This window comes from Triturus cristatus, chromosome 8 (genome assembly GCF_964204655.1).
Source record: "Triturus cristatus chromosome 8, aTriCri1.1, whole genome shotgun sequence".
In the NCBI taxonomy this organism is placed as follows: Eukaryota; Metazoa; Chordata; class Amphibia; order Caudata; family Salamandridae; genus Triturus; species Triturus cristatus.
The window spans coordinates 1,150,423,224-1,150,447,012 of NC_140591.1; the positions used below are offsets into that span (position 1 = coordinate 1,150,423,224).

At 42.4% G+C, this 23,789-nt stretch overlaps 1 protein-coding gene across 2 annotated transcripts in view; it reads left to right on the plus strand.

Moving 5' to 3' along the window:
• LOC146805523 (interleukin-1 receptor type 2-like) overlaps positions 1-23,789 on the plus strand; it is a 160,190-nt gene that overhangs the window by 18,867 nt on the left and 117,534 nt on the right. Inside the window, exon 3 of one of the 2 annotated variants that reach the window (XM_085620517.1) lies at positions 7,400-7,661. The exons of the other annotated variant lie outside the window; for it this stretch is intronic. Within the exon in view, the coding sequence (XP_085476643.1) occupies positions 7,400-7,661 (262 nt within the window). The remainder of the gene's footprint in view (positions 1-7,399; positions 7,662-23,789) is intronic. 2 annotated transcript variants of the gene reach the window in all.

Sequence of the window (23,789 nt, forward strand, 5' to 3'; positions counted from 1 at the left end):
GCACAAAACGCAACGTGGACAAACCTCAATTTCGCTGTGAAAAATGACCCTTTTTTGGCAAAGTGCCTAGCTGTAGGTTTTGAACCATAGCTCTGCCGGCACCTAGGGAAACCTAGCAAGCCTATACATTTTTGAAAACTAGACACCCAGGGGAATCCAGGATGGGGTGACTTGACTGCCTCCCACCAGGTTCTGTTACACAGAATCCCTTGCAAACCTAAAAAATTGCCAAAAAAAACGCATTTTCCCAACATTTCTCTGATGGAAAGTTCTGGAATCTTCGTGGATCCACAAATTTCCACCCACCCCGCATTCCCCAAAGTCTTCCGAGAAAAATGGTACCTAACTTGTGTGGGTCAGCCTAGTGCCCACGACAGGAAACGGTGCAAAACATAACGTGGACACACCTCAATTTTGTAGCGAAAAATGACCTTTCTTTGGCAAAGTGCCTAGCTGTAGTTTTTTAACCATATCTCGTCCCGGCACCTAGGGAAACCTAGTAAACCTATACATTTTTGAAAACTAGACACCCAGGAGAATCCAGGATGGGGTGACTTGACTGCCTCCCACCAGGTTCTGTTACCCAGAATCCCTTGCAAACCTAAAATATTGCCAAAAAACCCACATTTTCCCCACATTTCTCTGGTGGAAAGTTCTGGAATCTGCATGAATCCACAAATTTCCACCCACCCCGCATTCCCCAAAGTCTTCCGAGAAAAATGGTACCTCACTTGTGTGGGTCGGCCTAGTGCCCGCGTCAGGAAACGGTGCAAAACGCAACGTGGACACACCTCAATTTCGCTGTGAAAAATGACCCTTTTTTGGCAAAGTGCCTAGCTGTAGTTTTTGAACCATAGCTCTGCCGGCACCTAGGGAAACCTAGCAAGCCTATACATTTTTGAAACCTAGACACCCAGGGGAATCTAAGATGGGGTGACTTGACTGCCTGCCACCAGGTTCTGTTACCCCGAATCCCCTGCAAACCTAAAAAATTGCCAAAAAATACACATTTTCCCCACATTTCTGTGGTGGAAAGGTCTGGAATCTGCGTGGATCCACAAATTTCCCCTCACCCCGTGTTCCCCAAAGTCTTCCGAGAAAAATGGTACCTCACTTGTGTGGGTCGGCCTAGTGCACGCGACAGGTAACGGCGCAAAACACATCGTGGACACACCTCAATTTCGCAGTGAAAAATGAACTTTTTTTGGCAAAATGCCTAGCTGTAGTTTTTAAACCCTAGCTCTGCTGGCACCTTGGGAAACCTACTCAACCTACACATTTCCGAAAACTAGACACCCTGGGGATTCGAGGGAGGTATGGCTTGCGTGGATCCCCCAACGTTTCCTTACCCAGAATGCCCTGCAAACCTCAAATTTAGCTGAAAAAATCACCTTTTTCACATATTTTTGTGTGGGAAAGTTGTGGCATCACCGGGCTGACACAAATTTCCTACCACCCAGCGTTCCCCCGGGTCTCCCGATAAAAACGGTGCCTCACTCGTGTGGGAGGCCCAAGTACCCGCGACAGGCAAGGGCCCAAAACATAGTGAGGCGACATGAAAATTGGCTATCTCAAAACGACCTGGTTTTGCAAGGGGGGGGGTCACTTGGGTTTTTGGCCCGGTGCTCGGCGGCCACCTAGGGAAACCTACCAAACCCACACATTTCTGAAAACTAGACACCCTGGGGATTCCAGGGAGGTATGTCTTGCGTGGATCCCCCAAAGTTTCCTTACCCAGAATGCCCTGCAAACCTCAAATTTAGCTGAAAAAATCACCTTTTTCACACATTTTTGTGTGGGAAAGTTGTGGCATCACTGGGCTGACACAAATTTCCTACTACCCAGCGTTCCCCCGGGTCTCCCGATAAAAACGGTGCTCACTCGTGTGGGAGGCCCAAATACCCGTGACAGGCAAGGGCCCAAAACGAATTGAGGCGACATGAAAATTGCCTACCTCAAAACGACCTGGTTTTGCAAGGGGGGTCTCTTGGGTTTTTGGCCCGGTGCTCGGCGGCCACCTAGGGAAACCTACCAAACCCACACATTTCTGAAAACTAGACACCCGGGGGATTCCAGGGAGGTATGGCTTGCGTGGATCCCCCAAAGTTTCCTTACCCAGAATGCCCTGCAAACCTCAAATTTAGCTGAAAGAATCACCTTTTTCACACATTTTTATGTGGGAAAGTTGTGGCATCACCGGGCTGACACAAATTTCCTACCACCCAGCGTTCCCCCGGGTCTCCTGATAAAAGTGGTGCCTCACTCGTGTGGGAGGCCCAAGTACTCGCGACAGGCAAGGGCCCAAAACGTAGTGAGGCGACATGAAAATTGCCTATCTCAAAACGAGCTGGTTTTGCAAGGGGGGTCACTTGGGTTTTTGGCCCGGTGCTCGGCGGCCACCTAGGGAAACCTACCAAAACCACACATTTCTGAAAACTAGACACCCAGGGGATTCCAGGGAGGTATGGCTTGCATGGATCCCCCAACGTTTCCTTACCCAGAATGCCCTGCAAACCTCAAATTTAGCTGACAAAATCACCTTTTCACACATTTTTGTGTGGGAAAGTTGTGGCATCACCGGGCTGACACAAATTCCCCACCACCCAGCGTTCCCCCAGGTCTCCCGATAAAAACGGTGCTCACTCGTGTGGGAGGCCCAAATACCCATGACAGGCAAGGGCCCAAAACGTATTGAGGCGACATGAAAATTGCCTACCTCAAAACGACCTGGTTTTGCAAGGGGGGTCTCTTGGGTTTTTGGCCCGGTGCTCGGCGGCCACCTAGGGAAACCTACCAAACCCACACATTTCTGAAAACTAGACACCCGGGGGATTCCAGGGAGGTATGGCTTGCGTGGATCCCCCAAAGTTTCCTTACCCAGAATGCCCTGCAAACCTCAAATTTAGCTGAAAGAATCACCTTTTTCACACATTTTTGTGTGGGAATGTTGTGGCATCACCGGGCTGACACAAATTTCCTACCACCCAGCGTTCCCCCGGGTCTCCTGATAAAAACGGTGCCTCACTAGTGTGGGAGGCCCAAGTACTCGCGACAGGCAAGGGCCCAAAACGTAGTGAGGCGACATGAAAATTGCTTATCTCAAAACTAGCTGGTTTTGCAAGGGGGGTCACTTGGGTTTTTGGCCTGGTGCTCGGCGGCCACCTAGGGAAACCTACCAAAACCACACATTTCTGAAACTAGACACCCAGGGGATTCCAGGGAGGTATGGCTTGCATGGATCCCCCAACGTTTCCTTACCCAGAATGCCCTGCAAACCTCAAATTTAGCTGAAAAAATCACCTTTTTCACACATTTTTGTGTGGGAAAGTTGTGGCATCACCGGGCTGACAAAAATTCCCCACCACCCAGCGTTTCCCCGGGTCTCCCAATAAAAACAGTGCCTCACTCATGTGGGAGGCCCAAGTACCCACGACAGGCAAGGGCCCACAACGTAGTGAGGCGACATGAAAATTGCCTATCTCAAAACGACCTGGTTTTGCAAGGGGGTCACTTGGGTTTTTGGCCCGGTGCTCGGCGGCCACCTAAGGAAACCTACCAAACCCACACATTTCTGAAAACTAGACATCCGGGGGATTCCAGGGAGGTATTGCTTGCGTGGATCAACCAACGTTTCCTTACCCAGAATGCCCTGCAAACCTCAAATTTAGCTGAATAAATCACCTTTTGACACATTTTTGTGTGGGAAAGTTGTGGCATCACTGGGCTGACACAAATTTCCTACCACTCAGTGTTCCCCCGGCTCTCCCAATAAAAACGGTGCCTTACTCGTGTGGGAGGACCAAGTACCCGCAACAGGCAAGGGTCCAAAACGTAGTGAGGCGACATGAAAATTGCCTATCTCAAAACGACCTGGTTTTGCAAGGGGGGTCACTTGGGTTTTTGGCCCGGTGCTCGGTGGCCACCTAGGGAAACCTACCACACCCTACATTTCTGAAAACTAGACACCATGGGGATTCCAGGGAGGTATGGCTTGCATGGATCCCCCAACGTTTTCTTACCCAGAATGCCCTGCAAACCTCAAATGTAGCTGAAAAAATCACCTTTTTCACACATTTTTGTGTGGGAAAGTTGTGGCATCACCGGGCTGACACAAATTCCCCACCACCCAGCGTTCCCCGGGGCCAAAAACTCATGGGACCCCCTTTGCAAAACCAGGTTGTTTTGTGATAGGTAATTTTGATGTCTCCTCAATTGGTTTTGGGCCCTTGCCTGACGCGGGCACTAGGCCTACCCATGCAAGTGAGGCACCATTTTTCTCGGAAGACTTTGGGGAATGCGGGGTGGGTGGAATTTTGTGGACCCACGCAGATTCCAGAACGTTTCACCACAGAAATGTGAGGAAAATTTGTTATTTTGGACCCATTTTTAGGTTTGCAATGGACTCTGGGTAACAGAACCTGGTGAGAGCCAGTCAAGTCACCCCATCCTGGAATCCCCTCGGTGTCTAGTTTTAAAAAATGTACAGGTTTGCTAGGTTTGCCTACGTGCCAACTGCGCTAGGGCCCAAAATCCACAGGTATGCACATTGCTAAAAAAAAGCCGGAGCCCAGTGGGCTTTTTGCCACCCTGGGGGGGAATCGGGGAAGGGGGTTTCATCCCGATATGCCCCTAGAAAGACTGTGGATATTTTTTGTGGGGGTGGGGGCATTGGTATGACCATTTTGGGCAGCCCCCACCCCCACACATAAAAAAAGCCTGCGTACTCGCTGGCGCCTAGTGGGCTTTGTGCCCCCCCCAGGGGGCAGATATGGGGCCGCTGCCGCCAACTACCCTCCCAGGGGGGCAGAAAGACTGGAGTTTCTCTGGGGGTGGGGTGGGGGTATTGTCATGCCCATTTTGGGGAGCCCCTACCCCTACACTAATAAAACAAAAAAATCCATGGTTTCTAGTGGGCTTTCTGCGCCCCCCAGGGGGGGGCAGATTGGGGGCGACAGCTCCCATCTGCCTCCTGGGGGGCAGAAAGAGTGTCATTTTTGTGGGGGGGGAGGGTGGGGGCATTGGCGTGCCCGTTTCGGGCAGCCCACACCCTAAAAACAATTGCACAAAAAAATCCCTGGTGGATAGTGGGCTTTCTGCACCTCTGGGGGGGGCAGATTGGGGGCTACTGCCCCATATGCCCCCCGGGGGGCAGAAAGGCTGTAATGGTGGCGGGGGTAGGGGCATTGGCGTGTCCGTTTCGGGCAGCCTCCACCCTAAATAAAATCCATCACCCTAAAGAAAATTGCGTGAAAAAAATCCCTGGCGTCAAGTGGGCTTTCCGCCCCCCTCTAAGGGGCAGATTAGGGGCCATTGCCCCATCTGCCCCACGGGGGGCAGAAAGACTGTAATAATTGGGGAGGGGCATGGGCCGGCCCGTTTTGGGCAGCCCCCACCCCTATTTTTTTTTTTTTATTCCCTGGTGTCTAGCGGGCTTTTTGCCCCCCCGGGGTGGCAGATTGGAGGCTAATGCCCCCATCTGCCTCCCGGGGGGGGGGGGCAAAAAGACTAAATTGCACCAAAATAACCAGGGGGGAGCAAAGACCCTTGCCCAAGGGACAGCTCCCCCCTCCCTGGTGTCTAGTGGGTGGATCCCTGCTTGGGGATCGCCCTCCTGGGGCGATCCCCAAGCAGGGATCCACTGGGGAGGGGTACCATTGGAAAGGGGAGATTCTCCCCTTTCCAACAATACCTCTCCTATCTTTATACGTGCTAAGGGGGCTATCTAAGCCCCCTGAGCCTCTTGGCTCATTTCAGTTTCACTTTCACTGTAATGACGTCGGCGTGACGTGCGCGCCGATCGTCATTACAGTGAAGAGGGGGGGGGGGGGGGGGTGGCCTCGGGAGCTGGATAAAGGGAATCCCTCTGGTGCCCGCATCAGAGGGATTCCCCAGGGAATGCCTCATGACGAGCTGGACTCGTCATTGGCACAGCGCGACTGTGCTCCATGACGAGTCCAGCTCGTCATGGGCACTGGAGGGGTTAAAGTTGGAGCAGAAAAAGAGGGTGAAGGGAAATAGTGGACAGGGGAGGAGGTCCGGCATGCCTGTATGATTATGTGTTTTCCTATGGTTATCCTTTCGCAACTGGATGCTACCTATAAACGGAATAATTTATCATCCTTTCACATAAGCTTCAATATATGTTTATTTTAAATAATGCTGCCATTCTATTACATTGTCACAGCAAACCACCTGAATATTGGGTAATGAGGATGGTAGTGAAGCTAAAGTGATAATGACTGGTATCAAGAACTCGGCCCTGCCCAACCTTTATAAACATAGATTTTAAATAAAAAAGGAGCCAGAACAAATTGGTGTCTCAACGGATTTCAATATTGGCCATTTTGAGTTGTTTGATAGATGTAGTAATGACGGGGCATATTATCAAGGTACGGTGATAAATATCGCAAAGCGCGCTTAGCGCTTGCATATATATCGCCGGCTATCTCTGGAATTTATCGCCCGGTTAGCACGTTATCAACAACGCGCATCGCGAGGCGATAAAAATTCAAGAGATAGTGGGGATATCGCCCTTTTTCATGGTGGAAAACGGCGATATCCTAGATGATATGGCCTGTGGTGTTAGCCACACAATCCACCCCCCATGTTAGGTATGCCTTAGTCAGGAATTTAACAGACGTTAAATTCCTGCGTTAAGGCATACTTAACGTGATTTTAAATATCGCTAACCCTCCGTGTCAATATGACGAAGCTGGGTTAGCAATATTTTCCCAAGGGAGTCTTGTCAGGCACGCCTCCTTTGCATCTCATTAGTGATGCAATGGGAAGCGTGCTGACAAGGGGCGCTATTGCCAGTAAACTGTTGCTAACAGCTGATAGCGACAGCTTGCTGATAGGGCGATAAAAATATTGCCGCTTTAGCAGCAAAAAGTGCCATTAAAGTGGCAATATTGCCCTTGATGATATGCCCCTGCATTTTTATAAGCTGCATCAACGAATGTCGTTATCTATATAACACTACTATACCACACGAGATATGTTGCATGACAAACATCGACAAAATCAGCCTAGCTACTCCATCACAAAGTAAGTGTAGACAAGGAGATGTGAATTAAGAATAATAATTATGTTCTTACTTTGATGAAGTAGTGGTAATCAATATAGTGTTTGTGATAGTTGTGTAGGTCGATATTATCAACCTCAACATATTGCCATACTACCTCTCTATAATGTTCATCATGCTGTGTGGAGCATAAGCTGTACTGCAAAGTGCCATTCAGGCATAAAAGGACTCACTTATAATTTATTTTCAAGCTTTTACCTTGCCTTGAGAAGATGCTTTGGATCCAGCTTATTTAAGATGAAGTACATTGGTATTTGCTACTGTTAATTTATCAAGAAGGTTGATGTACCTTAATATTTTCTGTCTTTAATTTAGAAACGTGTTTGAACCGCATCATGCATTTTGACAGCTACTTTGTCCAAAGTGGAGAACCAACTGTCCTGAGATATCCTGCTTTCCTGTATCTACTCTTGGGTTCTGCCAGAGCTTCCAGCCTGTCACTCAACCTGACATGGTACAGAAATAATTCTCAAACGCTGGTCCCACAAGAAGATCCTCGAATCCAGGCAAAAAATGATGGTCTTTGGTTCTTTCCGTCATCGATAGAGGACACCGGACACTATCACTGCATTTTGAGGTAATGCACATCAGTTATTATTATACATGCTAACAAGGAACCCACTCAATGAGGATAACCTCAGTGAGCTGCTGTCAGGGTTTCTGAGAAGAGTCCTACAGGTCATGAAATTGTAGAGGTCCACAGTGGAGGAATCTGGCTGTGGTACTAAACACCTCCATCCTGCATTCTCAGTGGCTCCTTTACTCAGTGGCCAGTCCCTCTCCCTGGGCCATCCTTTAATCTGGTGGCTCATATAAGGCACCATCACAGACTGAGGTTATACCTTGGTCTCTCTTTTTCCTCTCTCTCTTCAATAGTGATCTGCATAGCTGACTCTTGGACAACTGAACAGACCTTTCTGATTATCACTGTGGACTAATGCAGCCCTATTATGTAAACCACACACTTTCCCTGGTTGCGCCCGGTGCACCTTAAAACAGGAGCACCTGGCGCAAACAGGGAAAGTGCTCCCTATTACATGGAATGCACTGCACTGAGGACAGAGCATTCATGTAAAAAAACAAAGCAGCTGCTTTGAAGCCACTCCGTGTTTCCACCTGCAATTTTAAGGGGGATTAGAGATCTCCGTGGAGGTGGGTGGAGTGAGTGACTGTACCCAACTGCAAGGGGATGTCTAGGGTGTACATGAGACCCCCTTCACCCCCTCCAGAGGGCTACCATCTAGGTGGTGCACTGTCGTTCGTTCTCTTGACAGCTTCTTTGCCTCTGCGCCCACATCTATATTACGGTGCAGGCGCATAAGCAAAGGCGTTTTCTCATTTGTATGGGGCTTTGCTCCCATGCAAATGAGGGAATGAGCTCTGAAGATAGCACTGGTGCTTTACATGCACCAACGCTATCAGGATTACAGAAGGGGATGCACAAGCATCTGCGGCCTCTTCTGTAATACCAAAGTGCCTCAGGGCATGCAAAGCGGGTGCAAATGCCTTTGCACCCCTGGGGCACTTCCATCATACGGCCCCTGGTCTGCTGTGGCCACCAGCATGTTTAATTGCCTTTCGTCCATGTGCCTCATACTGTCACCCTCCTGAAGCATCATGAATTTAGCATTTCTATTCAACATTTTTGAGCATTAATATTTCATGTCATATGTTTTATGTAAATATATATTGCAATTTGTATGCACATATGACACAGATTTATTTCATAAGACAAAATACATCCTTCAACAATCAGGCACAATTTATTCTGTCATACCTGGTGTTTTATACAGGCCTGTGCGTAGTTTTGCCTCACGGAACTGCGCGAAGTTACAAAAAAACTCTGCGGAGTTCCGCAAGTGGCAGAGTGCATTGCGAACTGATGTTTGTGCTGTTCTTTCTGCCACTTTGGTAGAAATTCTACCCAAGCAGCAGCTCGTGCTAGCAAACTTACCGTTTGCGAGTGCAAGAGGGGAAGAAACTCTGCTGCACTACGCAGAGTGGTGTCTTCTACGCTCCGCGAGCTCCACAGAGCGTGGAGTGCAGAAAACTTTGCAAACTCCACGAATGGAGCGGAGTTCACCACCCAGACCTAGTTTTTAAAGTTTTCCAGCATTTCCTCATTCTTTTCAACATTCATGTGCTGCCAGTATTTTATGGCGCAGGGTTTTTAGTGCTTTGCCTGAGTTGGTGTGAAAACTGACACAACTCTAATGGCTAGGGCAGTCGACCTCGAATCTGGGAAACCGGCAATGACGCTGAACATCCTGTGGTTCTGGGCAAATCACTTAATCTCCCTGTGCCTAACAAAAAAAAGTTTGCGTTATATAAAACTCTGTAAAATCTTTTTTTTTTAAATGCATCAAAATATAGATGCGATGCGTTGGTTTTATCTGACACCGCCTACTGAATGGGGACCAATGTGTTGGAACGTGAAAAGGTGACAAAGTCACCTTGCACTCGAACATATTGGTTCTGGATGTGATGCATACAAGTGGGCATAGTGCCCACTTGTATGTGTGACATCAGCACTTAATGTCACAAATTGTGACATTACATGCACATACTTACTATAGATGACCCACTAACCTTGTGAATTGATTGCATGTTGCAATCAAGTCACTACAGCTGGTGTGGTCCCTTGGGCACAGCCAATGCGTCATCCCTACGCCTGGGTGTGGCAGGCGTGGGGATTGTGAAGCATTGGCAGCCCAGTGGCAAGATGCTTCAAGAAGAAAAAGTGGTAATTACCACTGCATCAGTTTCAAGATAGGATATTGCCGACAGAATACCTAACTTGCACAAATTAAAATCTAAGCGGGCGCAGGTGATTTTTACACAGGTAAAAACCGACACAGCCTGTAAAAAAGTGATGTATCTGCATTCATGTAAATATGGAGCCAATGCAGCACCGTCGTTGCGTCAAAAAAAGTGATGAAATGGCAGTGCAAGGTGGTGCAAGGGGCTTGTAAATAAGCCCCAACAGAGATCTAAACTGTTTACTAAGCCTTCTTATCTGTGTAAGGTCCTCAAAAGGGGATTTGGTGTCAGCTCTTTTTGCTGATAGGTAAACCTATCAGAGTTAAAGTGACTTTTTTGCTTCAAGATTTCAATGTGGGGTTGCACTTTTGTAGAAACGTCCATCTAGTTGGTGGAGTTTTCCATCTGAAAAAGGGAGGTGAGCTGGAAACGGAGAGAAAGAGGTGCCACAAGTGGCCGCAGGTTTCCATGCTAAAATACCTGTAGCTATTCAGAAAACCTTGTGCTCAAAGGCATGGTTGACTGCTGAGACGTCAATATTGTCTAATAGCTTGCTTCACTGTGACAGATCTAAGCTCCCAAACATTTTACAAATCTACCCAATCAGGCAAACAGCCGTGGCCCATGCAGGTATTGGTGGTGGGGCTGGGTTTGGGGGTGGGGTGATTTGACAGACGACCACGAAGGAAAATTAAATAAATAATTAATTTTCCCCCGTGGTCGTCTGTCAAAATACTCCCCCAACCTCACCCGGCCCCACCACTCTTACCTGCACGGGCCGTGGCTACAGGCTTATAGAGATTTGTAAATTCCAAAACCCACTCTTGACCTAACAACCACACATCACACATCCTTTTAAATATCTCTTCATGGCATTGCTCCCTCTTGCTGCTCCCCTTTTACATAACGTGCAATGCATGGCGAGACTGTTCGTCCTCTCTTGAAATTGATCTTTCTGTCCTCCTAATTCCTAAACCTGCTGGGTAAACTACTTCATGATTACATTAACAAATAAGAAACAACGTCTAAAATCAGATTATTTCCTTACCATTTATATATATATATATATATAAAATTCACTGAAAAAACCATAGGTTTCACACATGTTATAGTTAGTGGAAATTTTACTCGTAAAAAACCAGTGAAATTGCCCCGTTATAGTTAGCGCAGGCAACTATAACTCACGCGACCACAATCCTCTGCTGATGCTAATACTGTATTTAGACACTTATTTGCCCATGTCTTCTTCCATACATTTTTAGCTATACATATATTACAAATATTTTTTTTTCATAAAGACACATATGTCATCAGCAGAGGATTGCGGTCGCGTGAGTTATAGTTGCCTGCGCTAACTATAACGGGGCAATTTCACTGGTTTTTTACGAGTAAAATTTCCACTAACTATAACATGTGTGAAACCTATGGTTTTTTCAGTGAATTTGCAAGGTTTTTTAAATGCTAATTCCTAACTATAACGTGTGTGAAACCTATGGTTTTTTCAGTGAATTAGTACGGTTTTTTAAATGCTAAGTTTTTTTCCCTTATAATAAGCCCTGTACATTTGGTGGCCTACGGCCACCAAAAGCACAGGGGGTGGGGTAAGTGTGGATAGTGTTTTTTTCCATTGTAATAAGCCCAGCACATTTGGTGGCCTTCGGCCACCAAAAGCACAGGGGGTGGGGTAATTGTGGATAGTGTTTTTTTTATTTTTATTTTTTTACCGTACGCTTACCGTAAGCGTACGGTAAGCGTACCCCGCGAAATTGCCGAAAAAAAAATAAAACCGTTTTTGCACTTGGGGGATGTTTGGGGACTCCCTCAACATGACTATGTGGGAGGGAGTTGTCAAAACAGCCCCTTTACATGTTTTTGGGCTTCAGATTTTAAAAATCTCTCTCAGTGCGAGAGACAAAATGGCGGCCGCCGCTTCCTGGTTTCGGCCGATTCGAATGTTTACTAAGATCTAAGAGCCAATCAGAATCGCGCTCGCGCACGCCGCCGTACGCTTACCGTAAGCGTACGGTAAGCGTACCGTAAGCTGGCTCAGATATATATATTGATTTAAAGGCTATTTTCTCAGAATCTACTGAACAGATTTACACCAAACCTACAAAAGGCACTTCCTTGACCTAGGGACTACCTCTCTGCCAAATTTTGAGTAATTCTGTTCAGCCGTTCGGGCTGTAGCTCGTTCTAAAGGTCCTATGGAAAAATGCATGGGAAAAACGCGTTTTGGGACCCCCCTTTTATCTCAGCCCCCGCTTGACGAATCCCCCCGAGACTTTCAGGGTAGGAGCGGAGCGTAGCGCCCCACCTATTTTGAGAAATTCGCGAGGATTCGTCGACCGGCGCCAAAGTTATTCAAAATAGAATGTTGAGGTTTTCCTATGGAAACGTGGTCCTAACTATAACTACCTACTGGCTATCGCCAGTAGGTAATATATATATATATATATATATATATATATATATATATATATATATATATATATATATATATATATATATATATATATATATATATATATATATATATTACCTACTGGCGATAGCCAGTAGGTAGTTATAGTTAGGACCACGTTTCCATAGGAAAACCTCAACATTCTATTTTGAATAACTTTGGCGCCGGTCGACGAATCCTCGCGAATTTCTCAAAATAGGTGGGGCGCTACGCTCCGCTCCTTACCTGAAAGTCTCGGGGGGATCCGTCAAGCGGGGGCTGAGATAAAAGGGGGGTCCCAAAACGCGTTTTTCCCATGCATTTTTCCATAGGACCTTTAGAACGAGCTACAGCCCGAACGGCTGAACAGAATTACTCAAAATTTGGCAGAGAGGTAGTCCCTAGGTCAAGGAAGTGCCTTTTGTAGGTTTGGTGTAAATCTGTTCAGTAGATTCTGAGAAAATAGCCTTTAAATCAATATATATATCTGAGCCAGCTTACGGTACGCTTACCGTACGCTTACGGTAAGCGTACGGTGGCGTGCGCGAGCGCGATTCTGATTGGCTCTTAGATCTTAGTAAACATTCGAATCGGCCGAAACCAGAAAGCGGCGGCCGCCATTTTGTGTATTTCACTCTGAAAATAAAGAGTGAAAACAAGGAAAGGGGGCAATGAGGAGAGTTACAGACCCCCTAACATTTGTAAGGGGGTCAAAGAAGGACAGAAAAGTACAAAAAAAACATTTATTGATTTTAAAAAAAATCACGGGGTACGCGTACGGTAAGCTGACCGTAAGCGTACGGTAAAAAAAAAATAATAAATAAATGAAAATCAGATTTAAGAGTTTAGAAATTAGGGAGCTCTAAAAAGAGCTGTTGTGTTTATGGAGTCATTTTTTTAGTGGTACCTACAAGTAAGTACCGATGCAGAGTCTAAGGTTCAAGAGGAAGACTCTGTTCCCTTCATCATTGAAGTGCACACCATCTCCTCTATAAATGTCTTGCATGTCGTAACGCAAGTTGTTGTGGTAAATGGCACCCATACCATAGTCACGGAGGAAAGCAGAAACAGATTTGTTGACGTGCTTTCTTGCTTTGTCAATCTGTGGACAGAAATGATTGGACCAGTTCCATTTTTGCCTTTGGCATATGTTGGAAAACACAAAGGCAGTTTTAGGGAAAAGTGTAAACAGTTGTGCAAAGGTGTCCTTCATAAGCATTTCCAGACCTACCCCAGTCAAAGTGCCTAGGTCATTGCCACCACAGTGCACTATTATGAGGTCAGGGTGTTGGATTTGAATGAAGGATTTCACCAATGGCATCAATTGGTGCCACTTTAACCCTCTCTGACCAATCCATTTAATGTCTACATTTGGCAAAGCAAGGTCTCTCACCATATCTGTTTTCTCTGCAAACTTTTCACTCCAGAAGACATAGCTGTGCCCTACAATCCACACTGTGAACATCTTCAAAGGAGAACTGTATGCACTCAGGAGGTGTCTTTCAGTAGAATGGCAATATGAAAAGAAAGACAGTTTGTAAATGGAGGCATACATATTTTTTACAAAACAAAAAGAACTGATTGGCTGTTTCATACCATTCTAGAAAAAAAACTAGGCTGTATGTGAAAATTAATAGAAGCATGTTTTGTATTGGTACAAAAAAATGTGTAACCAAAGAACAGTACTATGGATTTGCTGTTAGGATTGAAAAGTCAAGCACTCTTGCTCTGTGGAATTGAAACATTGTGTGTCGAACTTCTGACCTAACTGCACACAGCAGTGTTCCATGAGCTGTTGCTATGGTAGCAGGCAGAAGTCAAGTTGGGGGAAGGGTACTAGGCAGAAGTCAAGTTGGGGGCAGAGTACTTTTGGAAAAGGGTTGGTTTTCAACCAATAGAAATGTGTCATTACATTTGAAAAAAAGGGGGAAGCACTGAGATTTGAAACTTACATGTATATGTGTGGAAAAATAGAGGGAAAGTTTGCCATTATCTGGTTCTGCTGAGAGGAGAGAGGTGAACACAACAGAGATCCTGGCTCTGATAATCTGCTGTTTGAGTGTCACATTTCTTTCACAACTAACTAATTTTAAAGGTGAGTTTACAGTTTGAGAGGGGATGTATGTGGTAACTTAAGAAATGAATAATAGAAATGGGAATTGTTTTTGTTGTAGTTACACATGGTGGTTTCATAATGTGTCAGTCTGTAAAAGAGATTTTCACTTGGCTCAAAAAAAAAAGAGCAGTAAGTGTGCTTTCAAATTGGCAAAGAAATTTCGTTTTGGGACTAATGTGAAAACATGACTCTGTGTGCATAGAAGAATTATAGGCAGAAATTTATTGCGTCTTGCTCTGGTGATTTCACAGTTGCAGTAGATGGAAAAGAGGAGCGAATTTTTGGGGGGAGAAGCAGAGGCTTAGCACACACCCATGTGCTTGCCATGTATAGTCATGCACAGTAATTAGAAGCGAGTGGGGTTTTCAGGTTTAAGTCTGTAATGCAAATACATTCAGCATCACTAAGGCTGGTTGCCTCTGCTGGAGTGTAGGCAGTCACAGAGAATACACACGGTGGTGGTCTGAAAAAAAAACAGCTTGGACATGTGCATTTAAATAAATTAAAAAAAAAAGGTTTCAGAATGTGTCAGTCTGTAAAAGTGATTTCAAAGCATAAAAAGAGATTTTCACTTGGCCCGAAAAAAAAACAGTAGTAAGTGTGCTTTCAAATTGGCAAAGAAATTTCGTTTTGGGACTAATGTGAAAACATGACTCTGTGTGCATAGAAGAATTATAGGCAGAAATTTATTGCGTCTTGCTCTGGTGATTTCACAGTTGCAGTAGATGGAAAAGAGGAGCGAATTTTTGGGGGAAGAAGCAGAGGTTTAGCACACACCCATGTGCTTGCCATGTATAGTCATGCACAGTAATTAGAAGCGAGTGGGGTTTTCAGGTTTAAGTCTGTAATGCAAATACATTCAGCATCACTAAGGCTGGTTGCTCCTGCTGGAGTGTAGGCAGTCACAGAGAATACACACGGTGGTGGTCTGAAAAAAAAACAGGTTGGACATGTGCATTTAAATAAATTTAAAAAAAAGGTTTCAGAATGTGTCAGTCTGTAAAAGTGATTTCAAAGCGTAAAAAGAGATTTTCACTTGGCCCGAAAAAAAAAGAGCAGTAAGTGTGCTTTCAAATTGGCAAAGAAATTTCGTTTTGGGACTAATGTGAAAACATGACTCTGTGTGCATAGAAGAATTATAGGCAGAAATTTATTGCGTCTTGCTCTGGTGATTTCACAGTTGCAGTAGATGGAAAAGAGGAGCGAATTTTTGGGGGAAGAAGCAGAGGTTTAGCACACACCCATGTGCTTGCCATGTATAGTCATGCACAGTAATTAGAAGCGAGTGGGGTTTTCAGGTTTAAGTCTGTAATGCAAATACATTCAGCATCACTAAGGCTGGTTGCCCCTGCTGGAGTGTAGGCAGTCACAGAGAATACACACGGTGGTGATCTGAAAAAAAAACAGCTTGGACATGTGCATTTAAATAAATTTAAAAAAAGGTTTCAGAATGTGTCAGTCTGTAAAAGTGATTTCAAAGTGTAAAAAGAGATTTTCACTTGGCCCGAAAAAAAAGAGCAGTAAGTGTGCTTTCAAATTGGCAAAGAAATTTCGTTTTGGGACTAATGTGAAAACATGACTCTGTGTGCATAGAAGAATTATAGGCAGAAATTTATTGCGTCTTGCTCTGGTGATTTCACAGTTGCAGTAGATGGAAAAGAGGAGCGAATTTTTGGGGGAAGAAGCAGAGGTTTAGCACACACCCATGTGCTTGCCATGTATAGTCATGCACAGTAATTAGAAGCCAGTGGGGTTTTCAGGTTTAAGTCTGTAATGCAAATACATTCAGCATCACTAAGGCTGGTTGCCCCTGCTGGAGTGTAGGCAGTCACAGAGAATACACACGGTGGTGGTCTGAAAAAAAAACAGCTTGGACATGTGCATTTAAATAAATTTAAAAAAAAGGTTTCAGAATGTGTCAGTCTGTAAAAGTGATTTCAAAGCGTAAAAAGAGATTTTCACTTGGCCCGAAAAAAAAGAGCAGTAAGTGTGCTTTCAAATTGGCAAAGAAATTTCGTTTTGGCACTAATGTGAAAACATGACTCTGTGTGCATAGAAGAATTATAGGCAGAAATTTATTGCGTCTTGCTCTGGTGATTTCACAGTTGCAGTAGATGGAAAAGAGGAGCGAATTTTTGGGGGAAGAAGCAGAGGCTTAGCACACACCCATGTGCTTGCCATGTATAGTCATGCACAGTAATTAGAAGCGAGTGGGGTTTTCAGGTTTAAGTCTGTAATGCAAATACATTCAGCATCACTAAGGCTGGTTGCCCCTGCTGGAGTGTAGGCAGTCACAGAGAATACACACGGTGGTGGTCTGAAAAAACAGCTTGGTTTCATAATGTGACAGTTTGTAAAACAGATTTTCACTTGCCCAAAAAAAAGAGCAGTTTGTGTGCATTCAAATTGGCAAAGAAATTTCGTTTTGTGACTATTGTGAAAAGAAATGTAGTAATATATTTAAATACAATAAAGGATTTTTTTTTTAGTTTTTTTCAGGTATTGCTGAAGAACAGTGAACAAAATTTAAGATGTCTACAAAATCTCGAGTTCAAAAAACGCTAAAAAAAAAACTATATTTGAAGACAACTGGAGGACCAAAGTTAGTAGAAGATGCTGATGTTGGGAAAAAGAAAAAATCTTCTGGTAAGCAAAAAAAACAATTTATAAACAAATTATTCAAAACAAAGAAAAATGTACAAAATGTCTGTTGTCGGAAAAATGTAACAAAACCTACAGAACAGCAAAAAATTGAGGATTTAGTTAATGCAAATATACCTTCTGCAATTGAAAAGTTTAACATAAACAGAAAAACAGCATTTAAAGAGATACGTAGAAAAATGTTTCAGAGAAGAGTTATGTCCAATTTGATAAAGGATATAAAGAAATATAAGCAAAAGGCTAAATATTACAAGAGAAAAAAAGAAATTGAAGCCATTGCAGCAAAAGCATTAGAATTAAAAAGGAAACTATTCATATTAATTTTGAATAGGATGCGTACATTAGATAAAATGGTTAATGTACTGAAATCACAAAGCAAAAGCAAAAGAGTAGTGAACAGAACAAACTTTTGTAAAGTGTTTTTAGGAAAGTGGATGCATAGTTCACGTAGTGAACCTTTTTTTAATGAAGAGAGCTATTTTCAAAGTAATAGTTTGCTGCATGCAGTTGACACCAGAGGTCGTTCATACGAAGTAAAAAATGGTTGCATAATGGAGAAGGAGATAATGGTTCCAAGAGATGAGGTACAAGTGATGGCAGATGAGGCAATGGGGAGACGTCCTAAAGCCCCAGTGTACACTTGGAATTGTAGTAGTATTTGCACTGTGCGTCAGGAATCTATTGACAGATTTCGAGAGTTTCTAAGAGAATATAGTAAAAAAAGTGTAAAACAAAAGATTAAGGTGCTTCAAAGTCTGGATCCATGCAGAGTGAGAGAGAATACTGGTTTGCAGGGTCATTCTCTTGCTTGTCTATCTAGAAAAGTGTGCAATAGTGTTTTCCATCATTTTAGGATGCTGGCTGTTCATCATACTGAAATGAGAAAGTTTGTGAGACGGTTGTATTTTGCCAAAAGTCCAGCAATAAAGTTAAATGAATTGAATAGGGCTCTGTTCCGAGGAACGGTATCAGATGTAGAGAAGGTTGTTGATGAAATTCAGTTTTGTTACTTTGGTCCTGAACAAAACAGTGCAGAGAAGGACACAGTAAATGAGGCAGAAGTGGAAGAGAATGTAGAACCTTGTGTAAGTAAGACATTTAATGATCACATAACAAAATTTGCAATAGTCTCTAATGAAAGACCAAATGTTACTTGTATTTGTTGCCGCAGAACTCATTATAGAAAACAAACTAGGAATGTTGATCTCTACAGAAAGAGTGAAAATGAAGATAATTATAAGTGGATGGATTTTGCCACATATATATTTCTTGAAAATTGTTTTGAATTGGGTGAAGATCAGCGTATTTGTAAATACTGCTACAACAAGTTAGAGGAAAATAGAATGCCGACCAGAGCTGTACATAATAATTTAGAATTGGATGCTATTCCTGCTGAACTTTCTGAATTAAATACATATGAGTCTATACTCATTCAATGTGTTCATCCGTTCCAGACCATAGTACGTATGGAGCCCAAAACTGGTAAATTACCTCCTTCAGATTTACTGAGAGGTTTAAAAGGTAGAGTGGTGTATTTGCCCTTGGATTTGAAAAAAAATATGGAAACTATTGATGCGGATACTTTGGAAACTGAACCATTAATTATTCTGGTTAATGGTGTCCCTACAAAGAATAAGAAGATTTGGCAGGAGCTGGTAGATGTGCGGAAAGTACAAAGAGCAAATTTGTATTTGAAAAAAAATAACAAATGGTATGAATCAATTTATATAGTAGAAGAAGAAGAAGAAGAAGATTTACAAGGAGACACAGAAACACCAACTGGACAAATTGAAAAAGTGGACAAGTCAAAGGAAGAAGAAATTTATGAACATTTTAGCATACATCCTCTCCATTCGAAAGAAGTTATGGGAGACAATATTGATCTCTTTCAGATGAAGAAAGCAAAAGGAAATCCCGTGAGTGTATGGGAGGAGAGCTTGGAAGCTCGATGTTTTCCCCAGCTGTTTCCTAAAGGAAAAGGAGGACGATACGATGAACGTCCGGAACAGATTCCAGCTTCTGAGTATCGGACTACAAGACTATATGCTGAAGATCCCAGATTTCGACAAAGTATCCCTTATTTGTTCCATCTTTTATTTGAAAGCGACTTGTCTGCACTGTCTTATGCAGTAAATCACATTTTAAAAAGTGGAGTACATTTACAAAATCTGTCTGCTAAGGATTTTATGGAGAAAGTGCAGCACCGAGATGATCATTTGGAAACACAACTGATCAATCTGATGGCTTGTCAGCGTGGGACAAATGAATATTGGTACCGACGCCATGGTGAACTAAAATGCATGTTACGCAATTTAGGAACATCAACATGGTTCCTTACCCTAAGCTGCGCCGAGTACGCTTGGGATGATTTACTGGATTTTCTACGAGAGGCCAATTCAAACATTGAAAACATCGAATACAAGACAGCAGGAGAACTGTGCTCATTGGATCCGGTTAATGTTTGCAGATATTTCAATCATAGATTTGAGGCTATGATGTCCTTCATCTGCAATAAAAAAAATCCACCCCTTGGAGAAGTAGTGGATTTATTTTGGAGAAAAGAGTACCAGGCAAGAGGTGCTCCTCATATTCATATGCTGCTGTGGATCAAGGATGCCCCAAAGTTTGGAACAGATACTGATGAAGCAGTGTTATCTTACATTGAAGAATATGCAACATGTGCTATACCTAAAAGCACAGAAGAGAACAAGTTAAAGGAGCAAGTTCTACGTTTCCAAAGTCATCGGTGTGGAAAATACTGTCGACGGAAATACAAGAGCAAAGAAAAATACTACACTAAATGTCGATTTGGATTTCCTAGACCTGTTCTTACAAATGGAAGAGTCAACAGTTTTATGTCAGCTGTGAGACATACTATCACAAGAAAATCACCTAAGAATACCTACAACCTTAAAAGAAAAGAAGAATCAAAAAATATAAATGACTACAACCCAGTCATTTTATCCATGTGGAACGCTAACATGGATATACAGTATGTTGCTGACAATTCCATTGCTGTTGCTCGATATGTAACGTCTTACATTACGAAATCAGAAAAAACAGAATTGAAGGAAATGTGGGAAGAGATTTCTCACGAGAAGACTGTCAGTAAGAAGCTGTACAGTTTCAGTTTGAAGATGTTATCGCATCGAGAAATTGGATCCTACGAATGTTCAGATAGGTTATCTTCTGCAAGTCTCTACTCGAAGTCAAGAAGAATAATTTGGGCAAGTTTAGGCCTTGCAGCAATGAGAAATCGGGTACTGAAATCTGTTGGAGAAATTGAATATTTGGCTGAGAATGACCCAGAAAGTACAGACATATTGAAAACAAACATGTTGGACACATATTATCCCAAGAGAAGTCATCATCTGGAGAACATGTGTCTCTATGAAGTGTTGCAGAACTACATTTATTCACGGAAAGCTGCAGAAGACATCAACAGTGGAAAATATAAAGTTGTTGGTGAAGAAGGATGTTTGGTGAAGCAAACCAAAGGAAGTTTGATAAATCACCGGAAGCTGAGTTGCGACACTACCGACAAGAAAGAATTTTACTACTTGGCTGTTTTACAGTTGTTTAAACCATGGCGTACAGAGGATGAACTACTGGGAGAATTCCAGAGCTATGAAGATTCTTTTAATGCTTGCAAAGACAGCATACAATGCAGTACATTCTCAACTTATCTGCAAATGTTAAATGAAGAAATTGAACAGGAAACTACAATTGCAGCAGAAATAGCTAGAGACAGTTCTCAGGACAGCCAAAGTTCAGGAACATACAGTCAAGATCCCCTAGGACAACCAATCGTTGAAAATGAAGCATCAATAGCCATGAATGAAGTGGAAACGGCTATGAATCAAGCTCAAGAAGAATTTATAGACTTAGAAAATTTGGAAAGACAACTGAATCAAGAGCAGCAACAAATTTATGAAGAGATCAAAAACAAAATTGATCACGGATTTCTACATGAAAAAAAGAGTGCTCATGCACATCATTTCATCCAATCAGGATGTATGTAAGCGGACAAGCTGGCACTGGAAAAAGTTTCCTAATTAAAGTCATCAGAAGCTACCTAAAGCAAAAAACGGATTCTACTTTGTCTTGTGTGGTTACTGCTCCAACTGGGTTAGCAGCATATAACATAAAAGGAATCACCTTACATCGTTTGCTAATGTTACCAGTGGAGCATGAGAACAAAATACAATTCAACAAGCTAACTGGAGAAGCATCCTTGGAAGTTTCAAGAGTATTGAAGAAGATGCAAGTTCTCATTATTGATGAGGTGAGCATGGTATCAAACTTAATGCTTGCCTTTGTGCATTTAAGAATGCAGCAAATTTTGAAGACAGACTATGACGTGTTATTTGGTGGAAAACACGTCATAGTTTTTGGGGATCTTTTGCAACTTACTCCAGTTAAAGGACAACCAGTGTTTAATACTGTGACACATGAAGACACGAAGAAGTCATTGGGAAGCATTGGAAATACAAATATTTGGTCCTTCTTTGAGTACAAGGAACTTACAACTAATATGAGGCAAGCAAACGATGAAGAATATGGAAGTATTCTGAAAGATATCAGGATTGGACTACTCACAGAAGTTGGGAAAAAAGCATTACAGAGTCGGCTGTTACATAACTTATTTCCAAAGGAAGAAATAGTTGCAGAGAAAATATACAAGAATATTGCAGAAAACAAAAGTGTCATCTGCTTAATGCCAACTCTACGTGAATGCTCAATATTTAATGAGGAGCTTTTGAAATTGGAAAAGGAAGACATCAGGAAATTGGAAGCAGTGGACAAAATTGAGGATGGAAGAATTACTGTCACAGTAACAGGCAAACTGAAAAATAAATTGGACGCACTAGAGAAGAACATCTCCAAAACAGCAGGATTAGAAAAAAATCTATATGTTTGCATGAACTGTAGAGTGTTTTTAAGGAGAAATTTGGATGTTGAAAAAGGCTTAGTAAATGGAGCGATGGGAAGAGTTGTGGGTTTTATTAATTATCAGAAAAAAGATGGAATTGAATGTTTAAAAATAAAATTTGATCAGATAGAGGAAGTTAAAGACATTTGTCGTTGTTCAGTTCGTTTCATGCTTGTGAAAGACTTATATGTACGTAGGAAGCAGTTTCCGTTTTCACTAGCATATGCTGTAACTATTCACAAGTCTCAAGGATTGACTGTAGATTGTGCATTTGTGAACATTGGTTCAACTGTGTTCAAAGAAGGTATGGCATATGTAGCTTTGTCACGAGTCAAAACATTATCAGGTTTATTCATGATAGACTTTGATGACTCAAAAGTTAGTGCTGATACAAACTGTGTAAAGGAGTATAATAGATTAAGAAGAAGCTATGCTCCTCATTTAGGTCAGTATCCTGTGTTGGAGAAACGTGTAGTTTCTCGTAAAAGGAGAAATGAGAATATCTGTAATGAAGATGTAGAGAGGAGGAAAAAAAAGAGGAGTGATGTAATTGCAAGCAAAAAGAATAAGGAAAATGAAGAACAGGTTGTAGGATGTCATTTTGAAAATAGCTCTGGTGTCAACTGCTACGCTAATGTAGTGCTGAATGTTGCATTTTATCTGGAAAGTTTGCAAGAGCAGATAATAGTAAATCAGGGAAAAAGATTCTGTTCAGAGCTCAGTCTCCTTTTTCAAAAGCTGAGTAAAGATAAAACTCAAATAGAAAGTGCTACTGATATTAGAAAACTTTTAGATGTATGTTCAGGACGAACACAGTTTTCTCAAAATGAACAGCAAGATGCTCACGAATTTTTGATGTATTTTCTTCAGGTAGTGGAAGAAGAAGGAGTTCCCATTGACATTTTTTTTGGTCTCTCTTATAAATGGGAACATAGTTGTGATAATTGTTATAATATAAGTGGTTCTATTGTTGATAATGAAAGGTTTATTTATTTGACATTGCCAGAGAGTAAAACAGTCACTTTTGCAAACTTAGTTAAAGATGCTAATCAAAGCATGAAATGTGGTGAGTGTAATTCTGACATGTTATCAACATTAATTTTAAGGGAATACGGACAGTATGTAATTTTAATGATGCAACGATGTAGAGCTGATGGATCAAAATTGGATACTTTAATAAAGAAGTTTACAGGACAGCAATTATCAATTTCAGGAAAAACTTTTGTAACTGTTGCAATAATTTTCCATGATGGACCTACTGTTACTTCTGGACATTACACAGTTTATCTAAAATGTGAAAAAGGCTGGACACTGTGTAATGATTCCCAATTGATTTTCAAACAACGTTTGCCTTTTGATTTAGCAAATTCCTATCTAATCTTCCTGAAACCTAAATTTTAGAGAGACTTGGCAAGATCTGGACAAAATAATTTTACCATTTTACTGGATTACCATTGCAATTTTGTAGAAAAAAGATTTTTAAAATTATCATTTGGCCTAAAGGAAAGATAACCAATTGTAATGTGGACTTTTTTAATTTTTAATGCAATTTTGAAAAACCAATAATTTAGAGATTATCGGTAACTTCTGCACATTTTAAATTTTGGAATGTTATTGGACTGCCATTGGAAATTTTTTCAAAAATGATTTAAAAAATTACTATTTGGCCATGTGGAAAAGTAAGCAATTCTATTGTGGACTAAATAAATTATTCAAAAAATTTTCGTGAACCAAAATGTTACAGAGAATCGGTGAGATCTGGACAGATTAAACTTTAGAATTTTAATGGTTT